The sequence below is a fragment of the Dermacentor variabilis genome, chromosome 1 (genome assembly GCF_050947875.1).
Source record: "Dermacentor variabilis isolate Ectoservices chromosome 1, ASM5094787v1, whole genome shotgun sequence".
Taxonomy (NCBI): Eukaryota; Metazoa; Arthropoda; class Arachnida; order Ixodida; family Ixodidae; genus Dermacentor; species Dermacentor variabilis.
The window spans coordinates 275,327,204-275,350,003 of record NC_134568.1 but is presented as its reverse complement, the minus strand read 5'-3'; the positions used below and the strand labels follow the sequence as shown (position 1 = coordinate 275,350,003).

The 22,800-nt window shown below is 44.7% G+C and overlaps 1 protein-coding gene across 8 annotated transcripts in view; it reads right to left on the bottom strand.

The window, feature by feature from the left end:
* The window catches only part of Obsc (Obscurin), a 220,812-nt gene that overhangs the window by 159,338 nt on the left and 38,674 nt on the right, over positions 1-22,800 (bottom strand). For all 8 annotated transcript variants that reach the window (XM_075676117.1, XM_075676126.1, XM_075676164.1 and 5 more), the window contains exons 2-3: positions 19,841-19,902; positions 15,024-15,646 (exon numbers count right to left, since the gene is read on the bottom strand). In XM_075676117.1, the coding sequence (XP_075532232.1) occupies positions 15,024-15,646; positions 19,841-19,889 (672 nt within the window). In that variant the 5' untranslated portion in view covers positions 19,890-19,902. The remainder of the gene's footprint in view (positions 1-15,023; positions 15,647-19,840; positions 19,903-22,800) is intronic.

Here is a 22,800-nt window from a genome sequence, read left to right as displayed (position 1 = left end):
GCTGCTCCCGGCCTCCGAAAAGTGACTTGAGAATTTTCAGCACAAAACGCGTGAAGTTCGTCAGACAAGCTGTGTTTGGAGTCTGGTATGTGAGCTTAAAAGTTGTGTTTCGGGCCTAGGAGTGTGAGTGTCAGTCAGCAACACGTAATCACGGCGCGGGTCTTCGTCATCTTCGTCAACGCGCCACGGAAAAACACAGGACCGCGTCTGCTTCCCTATAACTGTTACAGAAGTTTCGTAGGTTTTGTTTTGACGCAAGTCAGGAGCGCACACCTCCGGCGGCTCGTCACAACGCCAGTCCAAAACTGCCGCCTACGCGCTCCGGCGAGCTGGATGGAGACGCAAAGGGAGATCTCACACCAAAATGTCTGCACTTCTGGCTTCAAGAACGCGACGTCAGGGCATCTCCTATTTGTTTCTTTCCTCCATGACCTGCACAGAGCTTCACTGTGCGCATGGGCAATGTGCCATTTCCTAGTGGATTCAGTGAAGTAAAAGAAAGAAAATATAACTGACCACTGTCCTCATTAGTTCTTTCAGAGTGGTTCAATTGACAAGTAAACGTATTTTTTTTAGAAATCCAGCCTTACTTTATCTTTTCATGTCACAAAGGTATCACATATTGTACTTTGTTACATATCGAACTTTTCCTCGTCATAGCAGGAAATAAACTGCGCTTTTCAGAGCATAGCCTCAAGCAGAAGACGACGCTCCTTAGTGTGCGCTTTGCCTACGCGGTGCTTCTGCACATTTCGCTGCGACGCTTCGTCGCACGGGGCTGACGGATCTCATGACCGACGCTTGCTTGATAGTAATAAATGAACGGATACAGTATACAATATTGGGCAAAAAATTAATCAGAATAAACTTTTTTCATTCAACGCTTTTTATATTTTCTTGGAGAAAAGCAGTCAGTATCAGTTTCCATACAGATATAATTAAAGAAAGACTAGTGAGCATGTTGTATATAACCTGTCCTGTCATGAGTGATATAATTCTACTAAACTGTCTCCCCGCTCCAAAACATAGGATGTGTATCCTTACGATTTTGCTATCCTTCGATAAGGCGTTGTGTGTGCATGGAGCTTTCGTTACGCAGTTTAAGCTTTCGTTTCACTTAAGCTACCCGCTTATCGCTACCCCTTTGATATGTATGTCGGTGCGCTCTAAAAACTAAGTAATGCATTAAAAAGAAAATGGGAAAACTAAGCGCTTTTCGTCAATTCGTCAACCATGACATTGATAGTTCACAAAAATTCCAAAACCGAGAAAGAAAGCGCATGAATACTCAAAAGTAAGCCGCCGGTAGAAGTGAATCTAGACTTTTTCACGTATTACGGCTTTGGTCAACTCGAAGGCTCTAACAGGATCAGCTTAATATTTGCATTTTTAGGTCGTGAATCTTTCGTGGTCTACTTCTACGATGTACAAACACTCAGATATGTGCTTAGTTATCAACTAAAAGAGCACCGTGGGCGACCGGCCTTCTTAGAACTTTTCATTCTTACATTCACTTCAAGTCTGACGTTGCCATTTTTTCCTCTACGGTGGACAGTTTTCTAACAATTGTCATCAAAGCGACAGCTTAACTTGCCGAAAATGCCTTATCTGTAGTCGCGGTAGATGTCCCCTTTTGCGTATTTTCTTGCTTACACTTGACAAAAAACGATGGTAATTTTGTTTATAAAATTTTTGATACACTTTGTTTTGTTTTAAAACTTTTTTGAACAAATGCACGAGGGAAAATATGTTACTTGTGTAAGGCGGCCGCGATTGTTCACATTGGCGCGAAGTGCGGCACTGCCGGAGGAACAAGCCCTCAGTGCTGGTTCACTGTCTGAAAATTGAGCGCACGTTTGCAAGATTGCTAGGTCGAACCTTACCACCCAAAAATATTCTGTAGAAAATCGAGACATCTATGGAAGATGCGGTACATTCAGTATTTTGTGTATTAAAGGTTTCTCTTCACTAATCGAACATGCAGCGACGAAGGCATCCTGTATCAGGCTGTACTGCTCAAGCGCCTTCGTGATTTCTTTCTTAATCTTCTCGATGCTTCGCGGTAGCCTGCTCCTGTCAGTTCTTCTCTTGGGCCTTTAGCACTATATGCAAGCGACGACTTAACCAGCCGGCATTACTCTGATAATGCTTTCAGATGATCAGGTGGGCTTCCGACAAAGCAAATGACAATCCCTTCCGTCTGCGCGGATGAAGTTTCTGCCGACGGCAGTACTGTGGTGCTATATACAGATGCTGCACCACAGACATGCTTCTCCACAAATATGATTGCGCGATATAGTTAAAAAAAGATGGAACGAGCGCATTGAGTTTATTTTCCTAACTCCGACGTTAAGCAAGAGTGAGAAATGTGAGTATTCAAGGCTAATGTGACATTCGGAAAAAGGAAGAGTGCAGGCACTCATGCCCAGGAAAGTGCCACTCATGCTACTCGCAGTGATAAGGTCACTAGGAATAAAACGAAAGGGCATTTAACACATTTTATTGGGCGATGCTAATGTTCGTCGTGATCTACTCGCATTGCATAGCCAGGACAATTTAATGATTTTATTGTAATACTTTTAGCCCTTCGTCAGTGCTCGGAGCTGCGCTTCACCTCCGTTATCGGTGAGATAGGGCGGTCGGGAGTGGTGGTTGATAAAAAATCGGTTCTTGTGAAAGGAATCCTTACGTTATACGGGCACATGCCATTTATTGCATTCGTTGCAGCGTAAAAGTATTCAGCCGCGGGACATGAACCAAAGCTGGCGGCAGGGTGGTCAGCCTTCTCTTAGATTTTGCGACAACCGATTTACCATAGGTGGATTTTAGTAATTCGCGGGTGTCTGCAATATTTGAGGTCACCGCAAGTAATTACAGATAATAACCGGCAACTAATTGCAGACATTAAATGGTTACATACAATGGCCTTTAGCTTGAGCCACAGTGCTGTGCCACAATGTTTGCCCGCTCACTATGGTATAACGGACAGTGTAAATCACCGTGCTGCCAGAACTGCCCCCCCCCCCCATCTTGTGGTGGCTCACCTCAATTTATCCTAATACCATACTTAAGCTGCCGTAGCTTTTGTGTCACCGGTTGTGTTGCACTCTCAGCGTAGCCTATCGTGTAATGCGAAGCGACAATGCGGCTCCATAATCGCTTGACCGTGGTTGTGTGCCGCGTTGACTCGGTAAGCACGATATTATACGCATGCATCTCATTCGCCCGAATGCTGCTTACATGAATCACTACTTAAAACTCACTTGCGTTTATTACACTTCCAGTGTTGACGAAGACTTGGACAAATGAAGTGCACCTGCAGATGCTTTACAACCTCAAGGGCTGTCTTAAAGGACGCTTTAAACACAAGTTATGACAGGCGCCGTCTGCTGCTGGACGTCCTTAGACCATAGCACTGTGCTGCCTGTGCGTTGAGCCCAGTAAGGGTACTTCTGGTATTCTTGAGTGATACAGGCTTCGGTACGTCTCTCTAAATTACGTAGGGTTTGAGTGTTAATGTGTGTGTTTAAATGTAGGTCCGCGTGTGTCTCTCTTTTTTCTTTTCTCTTCTTCTAGTTTCTAGCTTTCATCCCTCTAATTATACTACACGTTGAGTAGTATTACAAGCTTTCGGATTGCACTGCCTCCTTTTCTCATAGCCGTTTCCGCCTTTTCTCATAGTTCTTGTTTCATAGTGATAGAGCAACAAACTATAAACGTACATCTGTCTCGGCGGACCTATCGTTTTCAGTTGTGGTATCAAAGGAGGCCTACAATAAAACGTTTTCAATCGCCTGCAGCACTAAGTGATAGAGAAAATCAAGGCTATGTGTCAAGCATTGTTCTAACTTTATTGGATTGAAGACTTCAGAGGGGCGATCGGTGACAAAAAAGAAGTATCATACTTCACCCGCAGCGCCTAGTCCTTCCCGGGCGTTTGGTTTTGCCAAAAAGAATGGGAGCGCATTGAACACTACTGTTAAGCTAACAGCGTCTTTACAAGCAAAAGGGCAAAATAAGGGCCTGATGTCATCAATGTCATCAAGCCGGCGACGCTGGTTTTCAACGCTGCCCTACCTTCCAGTGGACCTTCAGTGAATATGGCTGAGACAAGCGAAAGTGAAGCCAAGAAACCACGGGTTGACGACGACAAGACATCTACCTATGAGCTAAGTGAAGATGAAGACATAGACTGCGATGACACGCCGTTCTCCTTGGTATCGTATAAAAAGAAGCGGCCTGAGGGAATTCCAGTTGTTTTTCGACCCTCACAGGAAGGGCGCAATTTCTGGCAAGTAAATCCAAACCGCGCTGCGTCGGAAATTGTCTCCGCGGCAAAGGAGAAAGTACAGTCATTCCGCGTGAACAGAGATGGAAGTTTCGCTGTCAACGTTACTTCAGTCTCATCTGCGAGACATCTTCTGTCGATGAGCGAAGTGGCTGGTTTGGGAGTCAAACCATTCATTCCGGCATCTTATACCAAGAATGTCGGCAAGATACGCCATGTGCCAGTTGAGTATACAGAAGAACAACTGGTTGACTTCCTGAAGGACTTTGGCGTGACATCTGCCCGTCGTCAGGCACGCTACAATCGCCAAGAAGATGGAGCGGTAGAATCACGCCCTCTGAGATCTGTCATTCTCCATTTCAGAGAAGATAAACCAATGCCGCAACGAGTGCATCTAGGTTTCACGAGTCATCCCGTAGAAGAATATCACGGCCCTGCTCTGAGATGCTACAACTGCCAGAGATTTGGACATCTATCGAAGAACTGCCGCAGTCCACGTCGCTGCAAGATATGCTCAGAAGACCACGACCATTCAGAGTGCAAGTCTGTGTGTCAGCCAAAGTGTGCCAACTGTGGCGGAAACCACACAGCTTCCTTCTCCGGGTGCCCTCAGAGCAGAGCTGCCTCAAGGTTGCGCAGACATGAGTCGAAATACGGAAGGCTGCCTCCTCGTAATGCGCCCCCACCCAACCTTGAAGCTGTAAGATGCGCGCCTCCAACTGCCAACAAAGAGAAAGAGCAAGTGGTCAATATGAACTATTCTGCAGCTCTAAAGCACTCAGGTCGACAACATTCTGGCAGCGAGCGACACGATCCACCTCCAGAGAACACTACTCATCTTGCTCAGGCTTCGAGTGAACTTAGCCGACCTTCTAAACAACGCCCTGTACCACTGACACAGCAGCCTCGCCTAACATCTGAGCGACTACCTCAACATTCGCCTCAACCACACCTGTCATACCAGCGACCATCTCAGTCAGCTCTTCAGCGACCTGCTTCGAGCACACATGGAGCTTCAGCGTCGTTTGGTGATTACGCGTCTTTACCCGTGGCACAGATGATCCTGCCCGTGCTATTCACAGCTCTGCGTGCAATTCTCAGTGCCATTCCACACGCAAACAACCTTCCAGAGGTAAAAGCACTGCTTTCTATGGAATCGTTGGTGCTTCCACAACCACCAACAGCTGCACTGCAGGCTTACAATGAATAATCGTTACAACAATGTTTTCATATTTCAGTGGAATGCTAACAGCCTTCGAAATAAGTCAGCTGATTTTCGCAAACTAATAGCTCAACATAACTTTCCTGTTTTATGCATACAGGAAGCACGCGTACGAGATGACTTTCGTCTTTCGAACTATGTTTTATATAAATCATCGCGCATTGCTGGAAGTAGTAGAGCGATGTTATGCGTGAGAAAAGACCTGCCGTCCTATTTAATACAGTCGAGCGATTCAAACATACCGGAGTTCGTAGCATGCAAGATATCTTTTAGAAATACAAGCGTCACAGTGATCAGTATTTATCTACAATGTTCTACCAAAATATCAGTAGACAGCTTGGTGAATGTGTTTGGTATCGCAAACTCACATGTGCTGGTTTGTGGGGACTTCAACGCACATAACGTCATCTGGGGCAGTGAATATAATGATTCCCGTGGAAGCATTATAGAGTCTGCCGCAGAAAAAAGTAATCTGATTGTGTTAAATGACAGCTCTCCAACGTTCTTGCGGGGGTTTCGTTACTCAAGCTGTATAGATGTTACGCTCTGCTCCCAAGACCTTCTTGATGGTGTTGAATGGTCAACGGACATAGAAACGCACGGTAGTGATCATTTTCCGATCCTGGTCAAACATCGCCTCATACGGAGTGAAGGGACCCGCCGCTACTCAAAGTATACTAATTGGCAAAGTTTTCGGCACCTTTTAAGTAATTCATTGGGTGAAAATCCGAACTATCAAAGTTTTGCAAATACATTGTGTGAGTCCTACAAGAACTGCACAAAGCAAGTCATTGTTCCAAATGAATACGCTGCAGTCGACGGCGAATATGAATGCCTAAGAGCAATTAGAAGGCGCGCAGAACGGGCTTACCGCCGCAGTGGAAAGCTAGACGACTACAAAATGGCACAGAAGGTTCAGTCAACTTCGCGCAGACACTTACAAAAATTAGGTACAAGAAAATGGCGAGAATACTGCGCGTCGTTGTCTCCGTTTACTCCAGTTCCCAGAATATGGTCCGTTGTCCGATCTTTTAGTGGTCCAGTTACCCAGAGCCATCCCTTTCGAGCCCTTGCCGTAGCTCGAAGCACTCCGGAAACATCTGTTGCTGACGAATTTTGTCAACTTATATCCAGACCAGGACTTCCGTTTACTTGCCTACAATTTGCAAGTTCGACAACACTAGCAGAACAGAAGCTTCGTGCGTGCTTTATGTCACAACATCCACAACTTGATTGTGAGTTTAGTTTAAATGAATTGAAAAGTGCTCTTTCGTCATGCCGTACAAAGACAACCGCAGGCCCAGATGGTGTTACGTATGTGATGTTAAAGAACCTAGGTCCAGTAGGAAGAATGACTCTTTTGGAGATATTTAATGATATCTGGATAAGAGAGACTCTACCGGATTCATGGAAATTAGCTCGGGTAATTCCAGTGCTAAAACCAGGAAAGACTCCACTTTGTCTTGACTCCTACCGACCCGTCAGTCTCACAAGCTGTTTTTCCAAACTAATGGAGAAGATGATAGACAGTCGACTGCAATGGTGGTGTGAACACACACATGTGTTTTCCGACCACATGACCGGTTTTCGACAAAATCGTTGTACAATGGATGCAGTATTAGATATTGCCACATACGTCGAACATGAACGAAGCTGCGGAAATGTGACAGTAGCAGTATTCTTAGATATTCAAAGAGCATTCGACACTGTAAGTCACATACACGTCCTTGCTGGTATGTTAGAGCTTGGCCTACACGGTCGAACGCTGCGATGGGTGTCAAACTTCTTGAAAGATAGAAAAATATTTATGGAAACAATAGAAGGAGAAAGTAATTATCACAGCATCACGCAGGGCGTTCCGCAGGGCAGTGTTCTCAGTCCGTTTTTATTCAATTGTGTCATGGCAGCCTTGCCACAAAAGCTCCCGTCTGGTCTACGGTATTCTCTGTACGCAGATGACATCTGCATATGGGCCTCTGGTTCTATTATACAAGACATTCAAACAACGCTGCAAGAGGGCCTTGATAGTATCGACACCTTTTTAAAAGAAAGAGGCATGAGTCTTTCATATGCAAAGACAGCCGTACTTCCTTTCACTAGACGACAGTTGATTAATTTCCAACTTAGGCTTAACGGGCAAGCTTTGATGTTTGTGAAAGAGCATAAATTTCTTGGAGTTATTCTCGACCGCCAACTTACATGGGCTTCACACATCCGCGCAATTGAAAAACAGACCAATGCAGCAATAAACGTACTTCGGCGACTCGCAGGCACAACGTGGGGGGGATCAGTCTCTTCGCTACTACAAATTCATAACGCACTCATAAAACAAAAAATTGCTTACTCGGCACCTATTCTCCATGGTTTATCGCAAACTTCTGAGGAACGTCTTCAACGTTTACTAGCAAGGGGGCTGCGAGTGTGTCTTGGGGTTCCGCAGGCTACCTCGAGTTCTTTAGTAATTGCTGAAGCTCGTCACCCCCCATTTCCAGTCATACGAACGGTTGAAACATGCCGACATATTTATCGCATCTTAACCCAACACGAGAAGCATCCATTAAATCTCGCGCTCACCGAAAGAAACAAAAGCAAAATTCACGATGTTGTTCGAGAACATAAAGCATTATTACCAAGATTTGAATTATGCAAAGTGGATGTTAGTTACCCTCCCTGGATGTTAACATACCCTAAAATAGAGTTATCGGTTGACGGGATTATATCTAAGAGAGACATGTTCATAGTAGCCGCACAGCAACTGGCACTCTACCAAATTTACTCATTATATCCCCAGTACATCCACGTCTATACAGATGGTTCGTGTCGTAAAAATTCCTCGACTTCCGCATTCGTCATTCCACATTTAGCGCTAGAGCAAACATTTAAATTATCCCGAGAGACATCTTCCACCATGGCAGAACTATTTGCAATCCTGTGTGCTTTGCGTTTCATAACTTTAGAAAAACATTCGCAAAAATGGGTTATCTTTAGCGACTCGCAAGCCGCTCTCACATTACTACAGAGCAATAAGAAAAATTCTTTGAACACTTCGATATTGTATGAAACGCTCAAAGAACTTACAAAAGCAAGCGCAATGAATCACGTAATTGCATTTCAGTGGATTCCTGGGCACTGCAATATTCCTGGTAATACTGCAGCGGACGCAGCTGCGAATCGAGCGCACAATAACGCAGAGACAACCAATCTTCCCCTATTGCGTAGTGAAGTCCGTCTGATCCTGAGACAGATTTCTTGTCGTCTCAGCAAAACTACCTGGTTTGACCATCAAACTAAGAACTCGGAGTTATACTCAATAGACCCATGTATAAACTTATCAATGCCGGAAACTCTAAGAGACAACAGAAAATTTGAAACTTTGGTACACCGGCTGCGTCTTGGTACTGCATTTACGAGACACTTCTTGTACAGAATAAAACGTGTCTCTAGTCCGCAGTGTTCTTGTGGCCATCCAGACGAAGATGTGCATCATCTTCTTCTCGAGTGCTCGAAATACGATACACAAAGAACGGTACTGCAAGCTAATTTGTTTATATTAGACAGAAGACCATTTACTCTAAAAAAGATACTCGGCCCATGGCCAACTGCGGGCCTTCAAAAAAGAGCGCTTCTTGCTCTGAACAAGTTTTTAGAGGAGACCAACATTTTGGGGAAATATTAAGTCTTAGATGATCCGAATACGCTAAATGAGTTACATAAACGTTGTTCGTGGTGCGTAGTTGGTTTATGTGGGGATCGCAACTTTTACGCAATACATATAATTCTGTCCTGTACTTGGAGTGCATTACAAGTGTTGTTGTGTGTTTTGGCTGTTCGAAACATCGGACTTCATATATGCGTACGTGGACTGAACTCATGCACAGAACTTTGCGACTCATGTACTGTTGGACTGTATATTTTTCATTGATCCGGTGTTCTACTAAGTGTTATATTTAGTGTCGCTATTCTCCCTTTTTGCGCAAATTTGTTTCGTCAGCCAAGTGACAAGGAGTAGCCGGTGCCACCACATAAAGGCGCCAACCTCTCCTAACATTCACTTCAATAAAAAAAAAAAAAAAAAAAAAAAAAAGGGCCTGATCTGCGAGCGCGGAAGCCCCTGATACGCCGCTAGGAGACAATTGCTGTATAACGTTACTCAACGTACGTTTGTTTCATTAGTTGCCGTACTTACTTACCTACAGGCCAGAGTCGACCAGCGTCCTTTGAAGGTTAGTGGTCCATTTGGTAGGAACAGTACCGTTCCGCTCTGGTCTCCGAAAACAAAAATAAAGTGTATCTAAGGCGAAGGTACTCCAATGTGCGTGAACTGTAGAAATGCGCACCGCTATCGTCATTTCAACAGTTGGGGCAAAACAGCAGAAATAAGCGTATTTATATCCGTGCTGATGTTTCTTTGCATGTGTGTGTGCGTGCAAGGTGGTTGGAGGGTGCGTCTCTGTGTGTGCGTGCTTTTCTGTTAAGTTTCACAATACGCCTTATTGTCACTGGCAGGTAATACTTTAGTATGTTATTCACAAATAATAAAAAAGCGACGTTTCCACATTAGCAGCAATTAGAAACAATTAGCGTTACATCAGCTGTTTGACAAGTACCAGCAATCTAGTCACGTCTACAAGGACGGTTCTGTAATCAAAAAAGTGCGACTGCAGCCTATGTTATACTATCCTTAGATGTAGAGTGCGCTTGTCGACTAGGACGCACGTCGTCGCCAACAATAGCGGAATTAGTGGCAATTCTCCGAGCCACTTATTTTATCAAGACATATGAGACACCATTAAAGTGGGTAATTTGCATGGACTCCTTATCGGCTTTAGCATGTCTTGAATAGGCTGATGACAGCCAACCACACGCACGAGTAACTTACGCAGTACTGAATCGGCTTTAGCATGTCTTGAAAATGTTGATGACAGCCAACCACACGCACGAGTAACTTACGCTGTACAGAACAGTTTAACTCAGGTTAATGAAAGAAGGCATCAAGTGATATTATAGGGAGTCCCGGGACATGCTATTATAGCAGGCAATGAATCAGCGGACTCGATGGAAAAATCGGCCCATAAATATGCAGAAATTCGACTCATCCCTTTATCATCAGTGGACACGGAACCTATATTGAGAGTATTAAAGAAGTACTTGCGTATGTCAACCTGGTTTGATGAATATACTAACGAACCAATTCTTTAAGAAGTGGACCCTCAACTCAAGTACCAGCTGGATGTAGAACATTCGAAAAGCACTGAGACTCTAATTCATCGACTGTGCCTTGGGACAGCATACACCAAACATTTCCTATATCGCATAAAACGGATTTCTTCCCCGACTTGCTCCTGTGGCCACGACGATCAGAACGTTCGCCATCTACTCTTCGAATGCCCCATATACACGCGACGCAAAGACGGCAGCTAGAACAAGAGCTACATTCCATTGATCCTCACCGACCTTTCTCACTCGCAAAATTGCTGGGCCCATGGCTATCGAAGATAGCACAGCGAAAAACATTGAACACACTTGAACATTTTTACAAAGAGACAGGCATCCATAACAAGTACTATATATCGTTCTGAATAATCACATGATCTTACTATAACTTGCCTTTGTTATTTCTTAATTAGCGCTTGTATATTAAGTGTTATACTTATTTTTGTATTCTGTGCGTGCATTATTTTAACTCCACGTAATTCGTCCTCTGTTTGTATGCTCATCACAGTCTACATCACGGCCGCTTGTGTGCTTGTTACTTTGTTTGTGACTTCGTGACAAACTCATTGTAGGGCAACTTGCATTTGCCTTTTATATTGATATGTCCATGGGCCTACAGGACTATGTGCTGTGGATTTCTGACCCTATGGCATGGTGTCACTTCATTTCCTTACATATATGTTTATATTGTTGTTTCCGCATGTGAAAAAGAGTAGCCGTCACCATGTTAAGGTGACTACGTTTCTTTCTTTCGTTTTCATAAAAAAAAACGTTTATTTTTTGTTGTAGGTTGTTAGGCTTCCGTAAGTCATTTACTGATAGTCGTCATTCGCAAAAATATCTATAGTTGACTGCAGCTTGTCGACAACGGGACGACAAAACATTCCACGCCTCTTTCAAGACGCACTGAAGTACTGTGCGGTACATAGTTAAAGAGAATCCCTTGTTGTGCGGCTCTGACTTCGCTGGCACTCTAGCAACAAGTGTCAGATGAAGCTACTTCAACGCAATGCAGAGCAATGTAGAAAGGTGCCAGCGCCACCATCCTTACGTCATCTGCGGCGACGCCGGGCGACTGTAGACTTCCAGAGAAAAACATTCGCACGTCCTCCACATCATTGTGTTCCCTTTAAGAGTGGACCGCATGCAGTGAACAACATGTCTCTACACCATTTGCTATGTTTTGAATTCGTCAAAAATTTTCGCTGCTTATGCTGTTTGAGCACGCCTTTAGGGATTTCCTTGATGATCCAGAAGTACCAATGGGTAAAAATAAGATGAAAACAGCGCTGCATGGTCGCGCCTGGCAGGCCGAGAGGCACCGGCATGGCAAGCACTTCAAAAGCCTCTTTGGACCCTGCACGATTCGATGCACTTGCAGTGAGGAGTAGTAAAGCCTCGTTGACAAAGCTGCAGCAATATATTCAAATCAGAAAACGCAGTAGCTGAGACAAGGGAAAGAAGCAAGAAGAGAATATTTGGCATGTTGGTCACGATTCATTGTGCAAATAAGGACAAGAAGACAAAAGAAAACAAAAAGAATTGAACGCGAAGAACACAACCCAGGCGCCGTTTGTCAATTGAAGGTTGATTTCGAAAACATAATACAATATAAATGAAGGCGTTTAAATATTCATTACAGTGAAGTTGCGTCCTGTAATGTCTTATTAAGCGAACGTCACAACTCTAAGAGCTCAGATAAAATCGTGCAACAAACTACAGAAACCAGTGAAGCATACAATGGTATACCCTCTAATTTCGTGGTCTACCACTTTAACCGATATCTCATTCTCATGTAGCGCTACTGAGGGTTGGATCACACACTTTGACCCTGTTGTGTCTATGCGATTACTGTCATCTTGCCAGCTGGTCTACGTGACCGATCAGAGCTAAAGCGTGCGAAAGCTCTTACTTTTCACCCGCGTTGTCGACTGTGCATCCTCAGGGCAGAACAGCACACTGGGCCTCCTAAGGCATTTTGATGTCCCCTGAACCGTTCGGATATCACCCAGTTTGCTCCGTGTACTCATGACCACACGTGACCACACATGACCAAACAGAACTACAAGCACAATAGTTATACTTACTAAGGCGCTTTCACTTCTTTATTAGCTTGCGGAGAAAGGTCAGGAAAGGACGAACGACCATCATCCCGCTCGCTCTCCTTCTTGTCCGGGCTAGTGCACTTTCTGTTTTCACTATGCTTCCCAAACAGGCCTACGTAATGCCTTCACATCGACGACAGATGCTTCACAGCCCTTTAGTAACAGAAAACGGTAATGGACAGCAAGAAACGGTGACCCTGTTTTTTGGTTCTTTCATGGAGCATAGAGCAGAGGGTAATTAGGTGAAGGAGAGGAGTTAACCGATAGCGTTGGGCTAAGTACGGTAGGTAAAAAGAATAAAGGAGTGATATAAATACACAATTGAAGGCACAAAAGGCGAGCGGGGAGAACGGGGACTCAACAAGATGAGTGGAATCAGGAGTTTCAGTGTATACGAAGTGCGATACCAGAATCTGTGAATGAGGTAAGCCCCCCCTCAAGAACTCAGCCACATGCTACGAAGGGCGACAATGACGTTCATACTCAAAAACAGTTGTTACAAGTGCCTGCGCAGGATAGGCATGTTTGACATTGATGACATCGAAGAATGAATAAGCGCATGCTTTAAATGTAAGCAATTCGGCCATTTTTGTGTGGCCACATAGAGATCAGAGGTGCAATTCACGAAGGCCTCTCTCTCTAGTACCGTCGGCCGTTGGCCGATTGCCTTCACTAGTGAGAGGTTCGCAAACACGATTGGCCGAAACTTGACTTTATGGACTGCTCCAGCGTGCAAAATATATACATTGACCTAAATTTAATTTACCTTATATTGAACTTGCCTCCTAAAAGTGATCATGAACACTTGTTTCATGTGACTGCGTATATCAGGCACAAGGTGGCCTCGCGAGACGTCACAGGAGCTTATATGTGTTTGTGTGCCTTTCAAGCAATGCCTTCCTACAACAATTTTATGCACCCCAGTGTGAATCGTTTAGACACTTCAGGTATTACGAACATAGCACAAATGTCTCGGTTTTTTTTTCTTTTTTATTTTTGGATGAAGGTGGTGAAAGTAGGGTGTGAGGGGCTAAGAGTTGCCAGTGTATCATAATTGCAAGCAAGGTCGTGCAGTTTTCATATAGACTGCAGCACGGGATAACGACTTCAGGTAAACACAACTCATTTTAAAGGCAAACGACGTAGTGGGCTAGTCTGTGTGATTTCGAGACTTTCTGTTCAGTGACCTCTGTGAAGCAACAGCATCCGTACAAGTGGCTTTGACGGAAGAGTGTATAGTAGGATAGCATATAAGGGACAGTGTCCTTTATGATTCTTTTTTCATTAGTTCGGGTGTGTGTGACTCGGAAATAGAGAATTGCTTAGGATCTCCCTAATAATATGTGTACAGTTATATTAACCTGTGCTTTTCATTTTGCATACTGTTTCTCTTCCATTTGTTTGTGGTGAGTAGTTGGCTACTGAACTTCTGCTAACACAGTTTACATAGGGCTGTTAGTGCTGGGCATTTTATTACCACAATTTTGGAGAATGCGCCTTCTTCGTATTTGCTATTCCCGTCTTCACATATTATAGGACGATAAAATAGGCTTTTTTGTGGCTAGCGTCCTGTTAAGCGGTGAGTGGCATTCATATATGATAAATCTTACTTGCACGATTAGAGGCATTGTTCTTTTAGCTGAATTGTAGCTGTATATAATTTTATAGCAACGACTCGCAGTTGACGCTGTGCGCTGCTGAGCAAGCTGCTGCAACTTAATTGCCCGAGCTGTGCTCAGTACTTTCTTGCTTCTGAAAGGTCGTGCTTCAACTCGATATGAGGCTCACAAAGATTTGCTGGAATTGTGATGTGATTTCTTGTCAACGACGGGACTAGTCTCTCGTCTGTTATGCTAGTACTCATAGTGTGGTGCCATGTTTTGTGTGTGCCTTTCTCTTCTTTTGTTTTTCTTTATATCCTTCCTTGTTTCCTTTTTGATTGATTTAAGTTGTAGTTTACACAGAGCTAGTATTGTTAGAAGGCGCAAGCACGGCAGGCACAGGAAATGAGCGAAGCGAATCGCTAGTGAGGGTAGAGATGAATGTTCAAATCTGCTCAATGCATTTTGGCTGCGCAGTTCAGTTCCATTGGTCAAGCCCTGGCCCTTTTGTCGGCCTCACCAAGCAAGTCCTAATGCAACCGAATGTAACTGGTGGAAGCTAGTCGCGAGAGCAAAGGATAAACAGTACTTACCCCAGCTTCCGGTTCTGTGGCCGAGCCTGCCGAATCCCTGTAGCTGTAGCTGGCCTTGCTGGCCGTGTAGCTGGCGGCCCCGAGGTCGCTCGACTCTATGGTGCTGGTGATTTTGGTGCTGCTGTAGCGCACGGACGCGCTCGATTCGTCGGCGTCGAAGGACGACTTGGACGCGAGCTTGGAGCGCTTGCTGGTGAAGCTCTCCTTGTCATCGTCCTTGCTGAGGCGCCGCAGCGCACGAGACGCCGAGCTGTCGACGGACTCGCCGAGTATGCTCGACGTGAGCGAAGATTTGCGGCTGCTCTCGAAAGAGTCACCGCTCGATATGGCCAGGGCCCTTCGAGTGATCGCGGAGGATCCAAAGTCGTCGTCGTTTCGGGAGCTCAGCCTCGAAGTGCGCACGCTGCTCTGCAGCCTCGTGCTCGACCCGATGTCGTCGTCGTCCAGCGCCGAGAGGCGCGAGCTCCGGCGCACCGTGGAGGACGAGTAGCTGCTGCCGCCATCGTCGCCGTACGACGTGGTGCGCATCATGCGCCGCGTCGACGACATGCTGCTGCTGATGTCCGAGTCCAGCAGCGACGAGCTGCGGGCGGAGGTCCGGCTGGATCTCTCGTCCGACAGCCCTGCGCACGCCGCAGCCGGCGCTGATTGAGTCGTTCGAGATCGCGCTGCGCACAACACACGGAGGCTTTCCTCGTGCGCAACCTGTGCGAACTCGAACCTTTACTTTATATGCACTGCTAATCACAGATAGCTGCTTTAGCAAGACTGTGAACATCGTGTTCGGTTTCAAATATTCGTATAGTCAACCCTGTGTAGTAATTAATAGTAAAGAGCTGCAATAGAGTAAGTTAAGTGTGATTTATGCAATTGGATAAGTTCTCCATTAGAGCAACATGCAAACTTAACATCTAAATTGCAATCTAAATGCTGCACAGTAATTGGGCGTTATGACACGTAAACCTATTAAAACCGTATTACAGGCATAGTAAAACAACACTGAGAATTATGACAATCCCATCAACAGCTACAAACACACCTTTAAACTGATGGGAAGAGGATAAAATATACATGCATAAAAACAAAGACCAGCGTTAGCAAGGGGCAAGATCCGCACTTTAGTCTCAGTGTATACGTAGGATAACCGCTTCACAGTGACCACACCATCATACAAATTAATGTATAATGACGTAGATCAAAAATAGGTTCGTTGTATGTGCAGCAACTGGAATTTTAGATGCCAGTGTAGTGTAATGCGTGTAGCTGGGGTAACAAAGGGCATAAATGCATGTGAACATCAGTGACTACGTTTATGTGCATGAGGCATGATTATTTTGTTTGCTCACCCTCTCGATGACAACAGGGGAGGCAGCGTTGGTACAAAGTTGTTGTGAAGATCTTACGTCAGTAATGACAAGGAAGAGGATCGATAGCCCTGGCAGATGTATTCAAATAACCAGGGTATCGAACCGGAACTGAACTCAAAGCCGAAAAACGAAAACAAAACGTTATTTTTGCTCGAACCGGGACTGAACCGCAACGCTACTATCTCTTTCACTCCAGAGCAAAACCGAAACGAAAAAAAAAAGGCCTTTCGGTTCAGGTTGGCCACCTTTTCTCGAGCTTTTCATCCATGCATTGCTTGCACTTATGGCTCAAGTAAGCTACCTTATACGTAAATACACCCCTCTTCCCATGGTTTTATAAGTAGCAGCACCATCAGTGCTGTTTTCAACTTAATGTGTCAGGAGGAGAATAGGTTTCATTTTAACGCGAAAATATCTGCATCACATCCGACATGTGGACTCGCCAGACTGCGATGCGTGCAATGTTACTGAGACAGTAGAGTACATATACTTGTTGCTTGTCCCCAGTACGACTTTGAACGGCAGGCATTGACATTTTTGTTAGCGCCAGTCAGTCGCTCAGTGACACATAAATGAAGCGAGCCATCAAGGCTCTCTTAGAATATTTTGTTAACACAGACCTAAATTCAAGCGTGTGAGCACGCTTCGAGCACGAACGTCTATATAACCGCATCCTACTTCCTACCTCATCATTACTCCTCAGTCCCCTATTTTTTTCTCCTCTTCCATTTCCACTTTAGCACAGTAACAGGCATGAGGACTGTCTGCTTTTTCTCAATATATTCTATTCTCGCTCTCCCTCAATAAAGCGTCGCTTCACATATATTTCAGCACTTGTCTTTCATCTTCATAATTTTTTGTGACTACGTGTGGCCTGAAGAACAAGCAACAGCGTAACCTCTCATTGTAAGTTAGCTGCGGCATCGAGTTTTTCCAGATAATAAATTTCTGCTGTTTTATTTTTGTGTAATTAATCTTCGGTTATGCAAATAAACTTGAAGCGGTTCTAACCAGTCTGAAGTGTTTCTTTTTCTGCGGAGGTGAGAAGGAACTAACCTGTTTTCGGTCAACCGAAAGGCACAGTAGAAAGAACAAAGTCTCGGTTCGACATTCTGCAAATAACACTAGGCTGTTTGGTTGCAGAGTTTGAGTTGATTAGACAACTTTTCTAAGGCCTGTCGAGAGTATACTGATGTGTGCATGACAGAAACTCGATCACCTTACTGTTCTGCTGCCGTCGCTCGTTATTAACGACGTGAGAACCATAACTGTATCTGGAACGCAAATTAAGAGAAATGGAGGATTAGGAATCAGGAATTATGAGCGCGGCTCTTGAACATGGAGCCCTTCTTTTGGGTCACACTGTATGATAGATATTCATTAATTGGTGCTGTAGATGTTCGCCTGGACAGAGGCCTAGCATGCTACTTTGGTTGACAAGGATGACACATGAAATGACACACAAGTACATGGTACACATGCACGCAACATACAAAAGTAGCAAGCATAAACACACATGGTAACAAACAACTAAAGTGTTTGGTTCAGGTCAGTGTCCCCGGAAAAAGAAAAAAAAAACAACAACAATGCAAACAAATAGCAACTGTGCAAAGCATATAGTTGCCATTTTCTTTATACAAGAACGAATCTATCGATAAATTCTTTCTTCTGGAACAAATAATGATTGACCTTCCCCGGACGACGAATTGCGCAGCAATTCGCAAGGTTTTCCTAATAGAGGATTCAATACACACTTCTCTTATAAAGGACATCTTGGGTCATAATCAGAAAGTTATCCCTTGGTGAGCGCTGCATGCGACAATCTATCAGTCGCAGGAGTTTGTCAGTTATATTTGTCGGCAGAGATCACTCCCGCTATTCAAATATAAAACAAACAAACAAACACAGACACGTGGCTCATACCCATCGTAGCACATGATCATACGGGATCCTGTATAGAAACCTGTATGTTGTTATGCAAACCCGCATGATGATAACATCGCTCGGTATTTCTTAATAGAGATATGATGGGGGGGTAAAAACTCGAATTCGTTTATGGCTGTCAAATAGCGCAGGAAATATCTCCCGTTTATCACTTTCCTTAACTTGTATAAAAAACTAACCAATTACTCCACAGAAAGGCTCAAGCCGGCTCAATAAGTATTTCCACGCACTGATCTGATCTCAAACTGTGTACAACCTCTTGCTCGCGTGACAAAGCTACTCATTGTTCCAATACTTCGCAAGTAATTTTCCTCATTCATAGTGCCTTACCCCATAGAATTAAAGTGGAACGGAGCAGCAGCAGGCACGTACTTCTAGCATATCCACTTGATCCCCTAGCTAAATCTATCTAGTGTAAGCACCTTCCAAGGCATATGTCTGATATAATCGACCGCGCTTACTTTGTTGTTTGCCGACCCTTTGGGCTAAACAAAATAAAACCAAACAAAAAACGAACGTAAACACGTACAATCAACTTAAACACCAGGACAGCTTATCAGGTAAAACTAGCCCGTAACTGCTACTTTTAGTACGCGTTAAAGCTGAAAAAAGCAAAGAACTTCTACAGCGCCAAAAACACAGGGCGCAGCAAGAAGACACAAACGCGGCGTTGACTTCCATCCATTAAGATTCTATTATCGACAGCACAATATACATAGACGCTGTGGTTGCAAGTCAGCGCTCTCCATTATGTGTCCCCTTGCTGTGTGTAGGGTCTTTGCAATGTAGCACTTGCCTTTTCCAATGCTTCACCAACGATTCCAAATTGAAGCCTCCTACTATAACAAGGGCATGAAAAGGATAACTTGTGACGGTTGTTAAGTGACCATACTCGTGGAAGTTCGGCCGATAAGCCGTAGCCCGCGCGGCGACAGGTCTCGGAACATTATTAAACTCGGAACGATTTGTAAAAGAAGGACCGGCTGCTTGTTGCCTTTTCTTCGTGTACGTGTGCTTTGTGTAAAGGCGATAAAGTTGTTGCATGTAATTCTTTTGCGTTTTCATTTTTACAGACAATGCCAGGCAACATCTCTCTTTCTGCACATTGCTTCATTAATCGCAAAAATTCTTCTCTCGACGCCTTACTTACGGCAAAGCTGCACACCATTCGTATCGTGACACGTGTTTTTCAAACTCTAGCGTGCCATTTAATGGGCCTTCGCTCGTGAATAAACGTGCTTTTTCTGGAAAAATTGCATGTTGCCTGAATTCTTGCAAAACGTTGAACAATTACCGCATATTATGAATGTGGTAGTAAGACTGGTTTTAATAGCTTGTTTCATGCTTTGCACAGTTAGTAAGTGCAAATGGCACGAAGTGGTAGTGCCGCTTTAGACCGCACCTGAGGGAACTGACGGTTACGTATGACAAAAAATTTCTGTGTTATATTATGCAGTAAACAATTTCCAATATCTGATAAATATTGCTGCGAACTTAGCCACTTACCTTCGCTGTATTTAGATGATCTTGAGTACGATGACCTTGAGTACGACATCTTCAGTGCTTATCTGGAAGCATGAAAATAAAGCACAATTAGTTATTCGGCAAAATCCTTACGTTGGCTGGAAGTTGAACGTCATCAAATGCAGACATGAAGGCCCGAGAACTATGAAAGGAAATAAAAAGCCCGACACAAGTATGAACGAGGCGCATCGCGCCATTTCGGTAAAGGAATGAACAGTGAAATATAAAATTACATTTAGGACAGTCCCAAAACGACAATATACGTATATCCTTTGTTAGAAAACGTAAATCATCAAAAAAGTTTTTGAATTATATGACGGTGAAACACCATATTAAGCGATACTTTCAGTATTGTTATGAGAATAAATAATCTTGTGAAATCACACTCTTAAAATTTTCACACCCTTATGGGTGTAATGCGGGTGTATTCATCTTTTCACCCTTGTAAACACCCTTGGAACACCCTTCTTTAACTGAAAAGGGTGTTCAGCAAGAAAACACCCTTGGAACACCCCAGTCTTTCTAATTTACACCCTAATTATAAGGGAGTAAGTGAACAAGCTTACAGTATATGATAAATGAACATTGCCAGTTAAGGCGTTGATATTGGCTATACATGAAACGCGCGCTACCTGCGCTTGAATTAGGTAGCTGGAATGATTAGATCGGGACATCTAGGCAGCAGCGCACTGGCTCCGAACAGTGGTCAAAAATGAAGTTTCCCACGAATGTTGATATCGAACGGATGACACTAACGCGCAGACTTTGCATAGCCAGATATCTGCAAAAGGCTTCATATGATCAATGGCAAAATATTTACAATGTGCACTGAATACTTAAAGGTGTGCAACCAGTTCGACTGGGAATGGTTAGGAGTGAGGGCTAACGGTAAATAGCTCACCAACTTACGGTTTGTAGATGACATTGGCATACTCAGCAACGCTGCAGATTATTTGCAACAAACGTTTGAGGACCTTGTCGAAGAAAGCGTAAGAGTCTGATTGAAAGTTAGTATGCAAAAGAGAAAAGTAATGTTCCGCAGCCTGTCGAGAGAACGAATGTCATGGTCGGCAGTCAGCCTCTAGAACCCGCGCAGAAATACGTTTATTGAGGTTAATTGCTCGCAGGGGCCTCTGATCAAGGAAATTAACAAAAATAAAAAATTAGCTGGAGAGCTTACGACAGGCATTACTAAATCATGACCAGGGAGCTTACTGCTAACCATTGCTTTCTACCGTTACTAACGTATGGGGCCGAAACTTGGAAGTTACCAAAGAAGCTTGGGAAGACGTTGAGGACCGCGCAACGAGCGATGGAATGAAAATTATTAGGCATGACGATAATAGACTGGAAGACAGCGATGTGGATTAGAGAGCGGACGGAGATAGCTGATATTGTGGTTGACATTAAGAGGAAAAAGTCGTGCTGGGCAGACATTGCAATGCGTAAGGGCGAGAACTGCTGGTCTATTGGAGTTGCAGAATGTGTGCTAAGGGAAGGGAAGCACAGTCGAGGACGGCAGAGAATAATGTGGACGTGATGGAATTGGGAAACTTGAAGACACGTGGAACCAGTTAGCACAAGACAGGGGTATTGAAGATCGCTGGAGAAGCTGTCGTCCTGCGATGGACGTCAAAATAAGCTAATGATGATGATGATGTTGATGATGTGACGACATCCATGCTAGCTTCGCGGCATGTCATTCATGTTATGTCATGCATACGTGTCATGCACGTTCTGATAGCTCGATTTGCGTCGATTGCGGGGCGGTGGGGGGCTAGTAGCGGCGCAGCCAAGTGGGGCACGCCGGGCACTTGTAACGCTCATTAACAGTAAAATTTTTGCTGCTATGGCAATGGCCCCGCTCCTTCCCCCTCCACGGTCAATTGGGACCCCCCCCCCCCCTCACGCGAAAAAATTTTCTGGCTACGCTACTGTGGGGAGGGAGGTGTAAGATTGCTCTAGACCCCTCCCCCTAACTTGTCAACGGAAACGGGGGACGGGAGTGCAGCTGCCGCCGGGCCGCAAACCTTAGGCAGCCCAATTACCGGCTGCATTTCCCTTTGGACGTGAATACTGCTCTAATGTCATTACACTGTAGGATTCGTGGCGGTTCGAGGGCATGCGACAACAACAACAAGAAAACACATACAGCCATCAGCAAGTCTTAGCTTAAGCCGATCTTTGGGAGCTGGGCAAGACGCTCACAAAAAAAAAAAGTTTGGCACCCCTCTTACAGGCATTGTCAACTCTGGGTCCCACCGCTGACTGCACATTTCCGGTAAAAAAAATCACACAGGAACTCCTCTCGCATTTGTCTAAGTGCGCGTGAGCATTGTGACTCTTCCTCATCTACACGCAGTCCATGTCGTTATTAATGTTATGAGACTTGATCCGACAAGTATAAGCGACAGCGCTGCGGCGACACGAGCTGCTCTGGTCGGCGGCGCAACCAAAGTACCGCAGGTGACGGGGCCAGGCGCGCTGGTGACGTTCCGTTCGTTTTGAGCCGGTATCGCTCTTTAGCCCTCCTCATCCGCGTCGAACCATTATCAACCGTTCTCCGGCGGCGGCTGCTTGTGGCACGGCCGTGCGAACCGTATCTTGAAAGCGAACTGCATTGTGGACAGAGTGCGCGCACTGCTGAAAACTTCACGCGCTGTGTTCTCACCGTTTACTTCGCTTTGAAAACAGACGCGCGTACACCTATCTTGAAAGTGATCTGCGAAAAGCGCATAGTGCGGCATAAGCTGAAAGCTTCGTGAGCGCAGTGTTTTCGCCGCTTCGGTCGCGTTGAAGCGAGAGCTAGCACGTAGGTGAATTCACTCGCTGCTGCGGGTTCTATTTTGAAAGATATCGTGCGGTACGGACTGATGCACGGATGGTTTTTCTTGTTGGGTAAGTATAGAAATGCTTACGTTATAAAAAAAATCGCAGGGTTC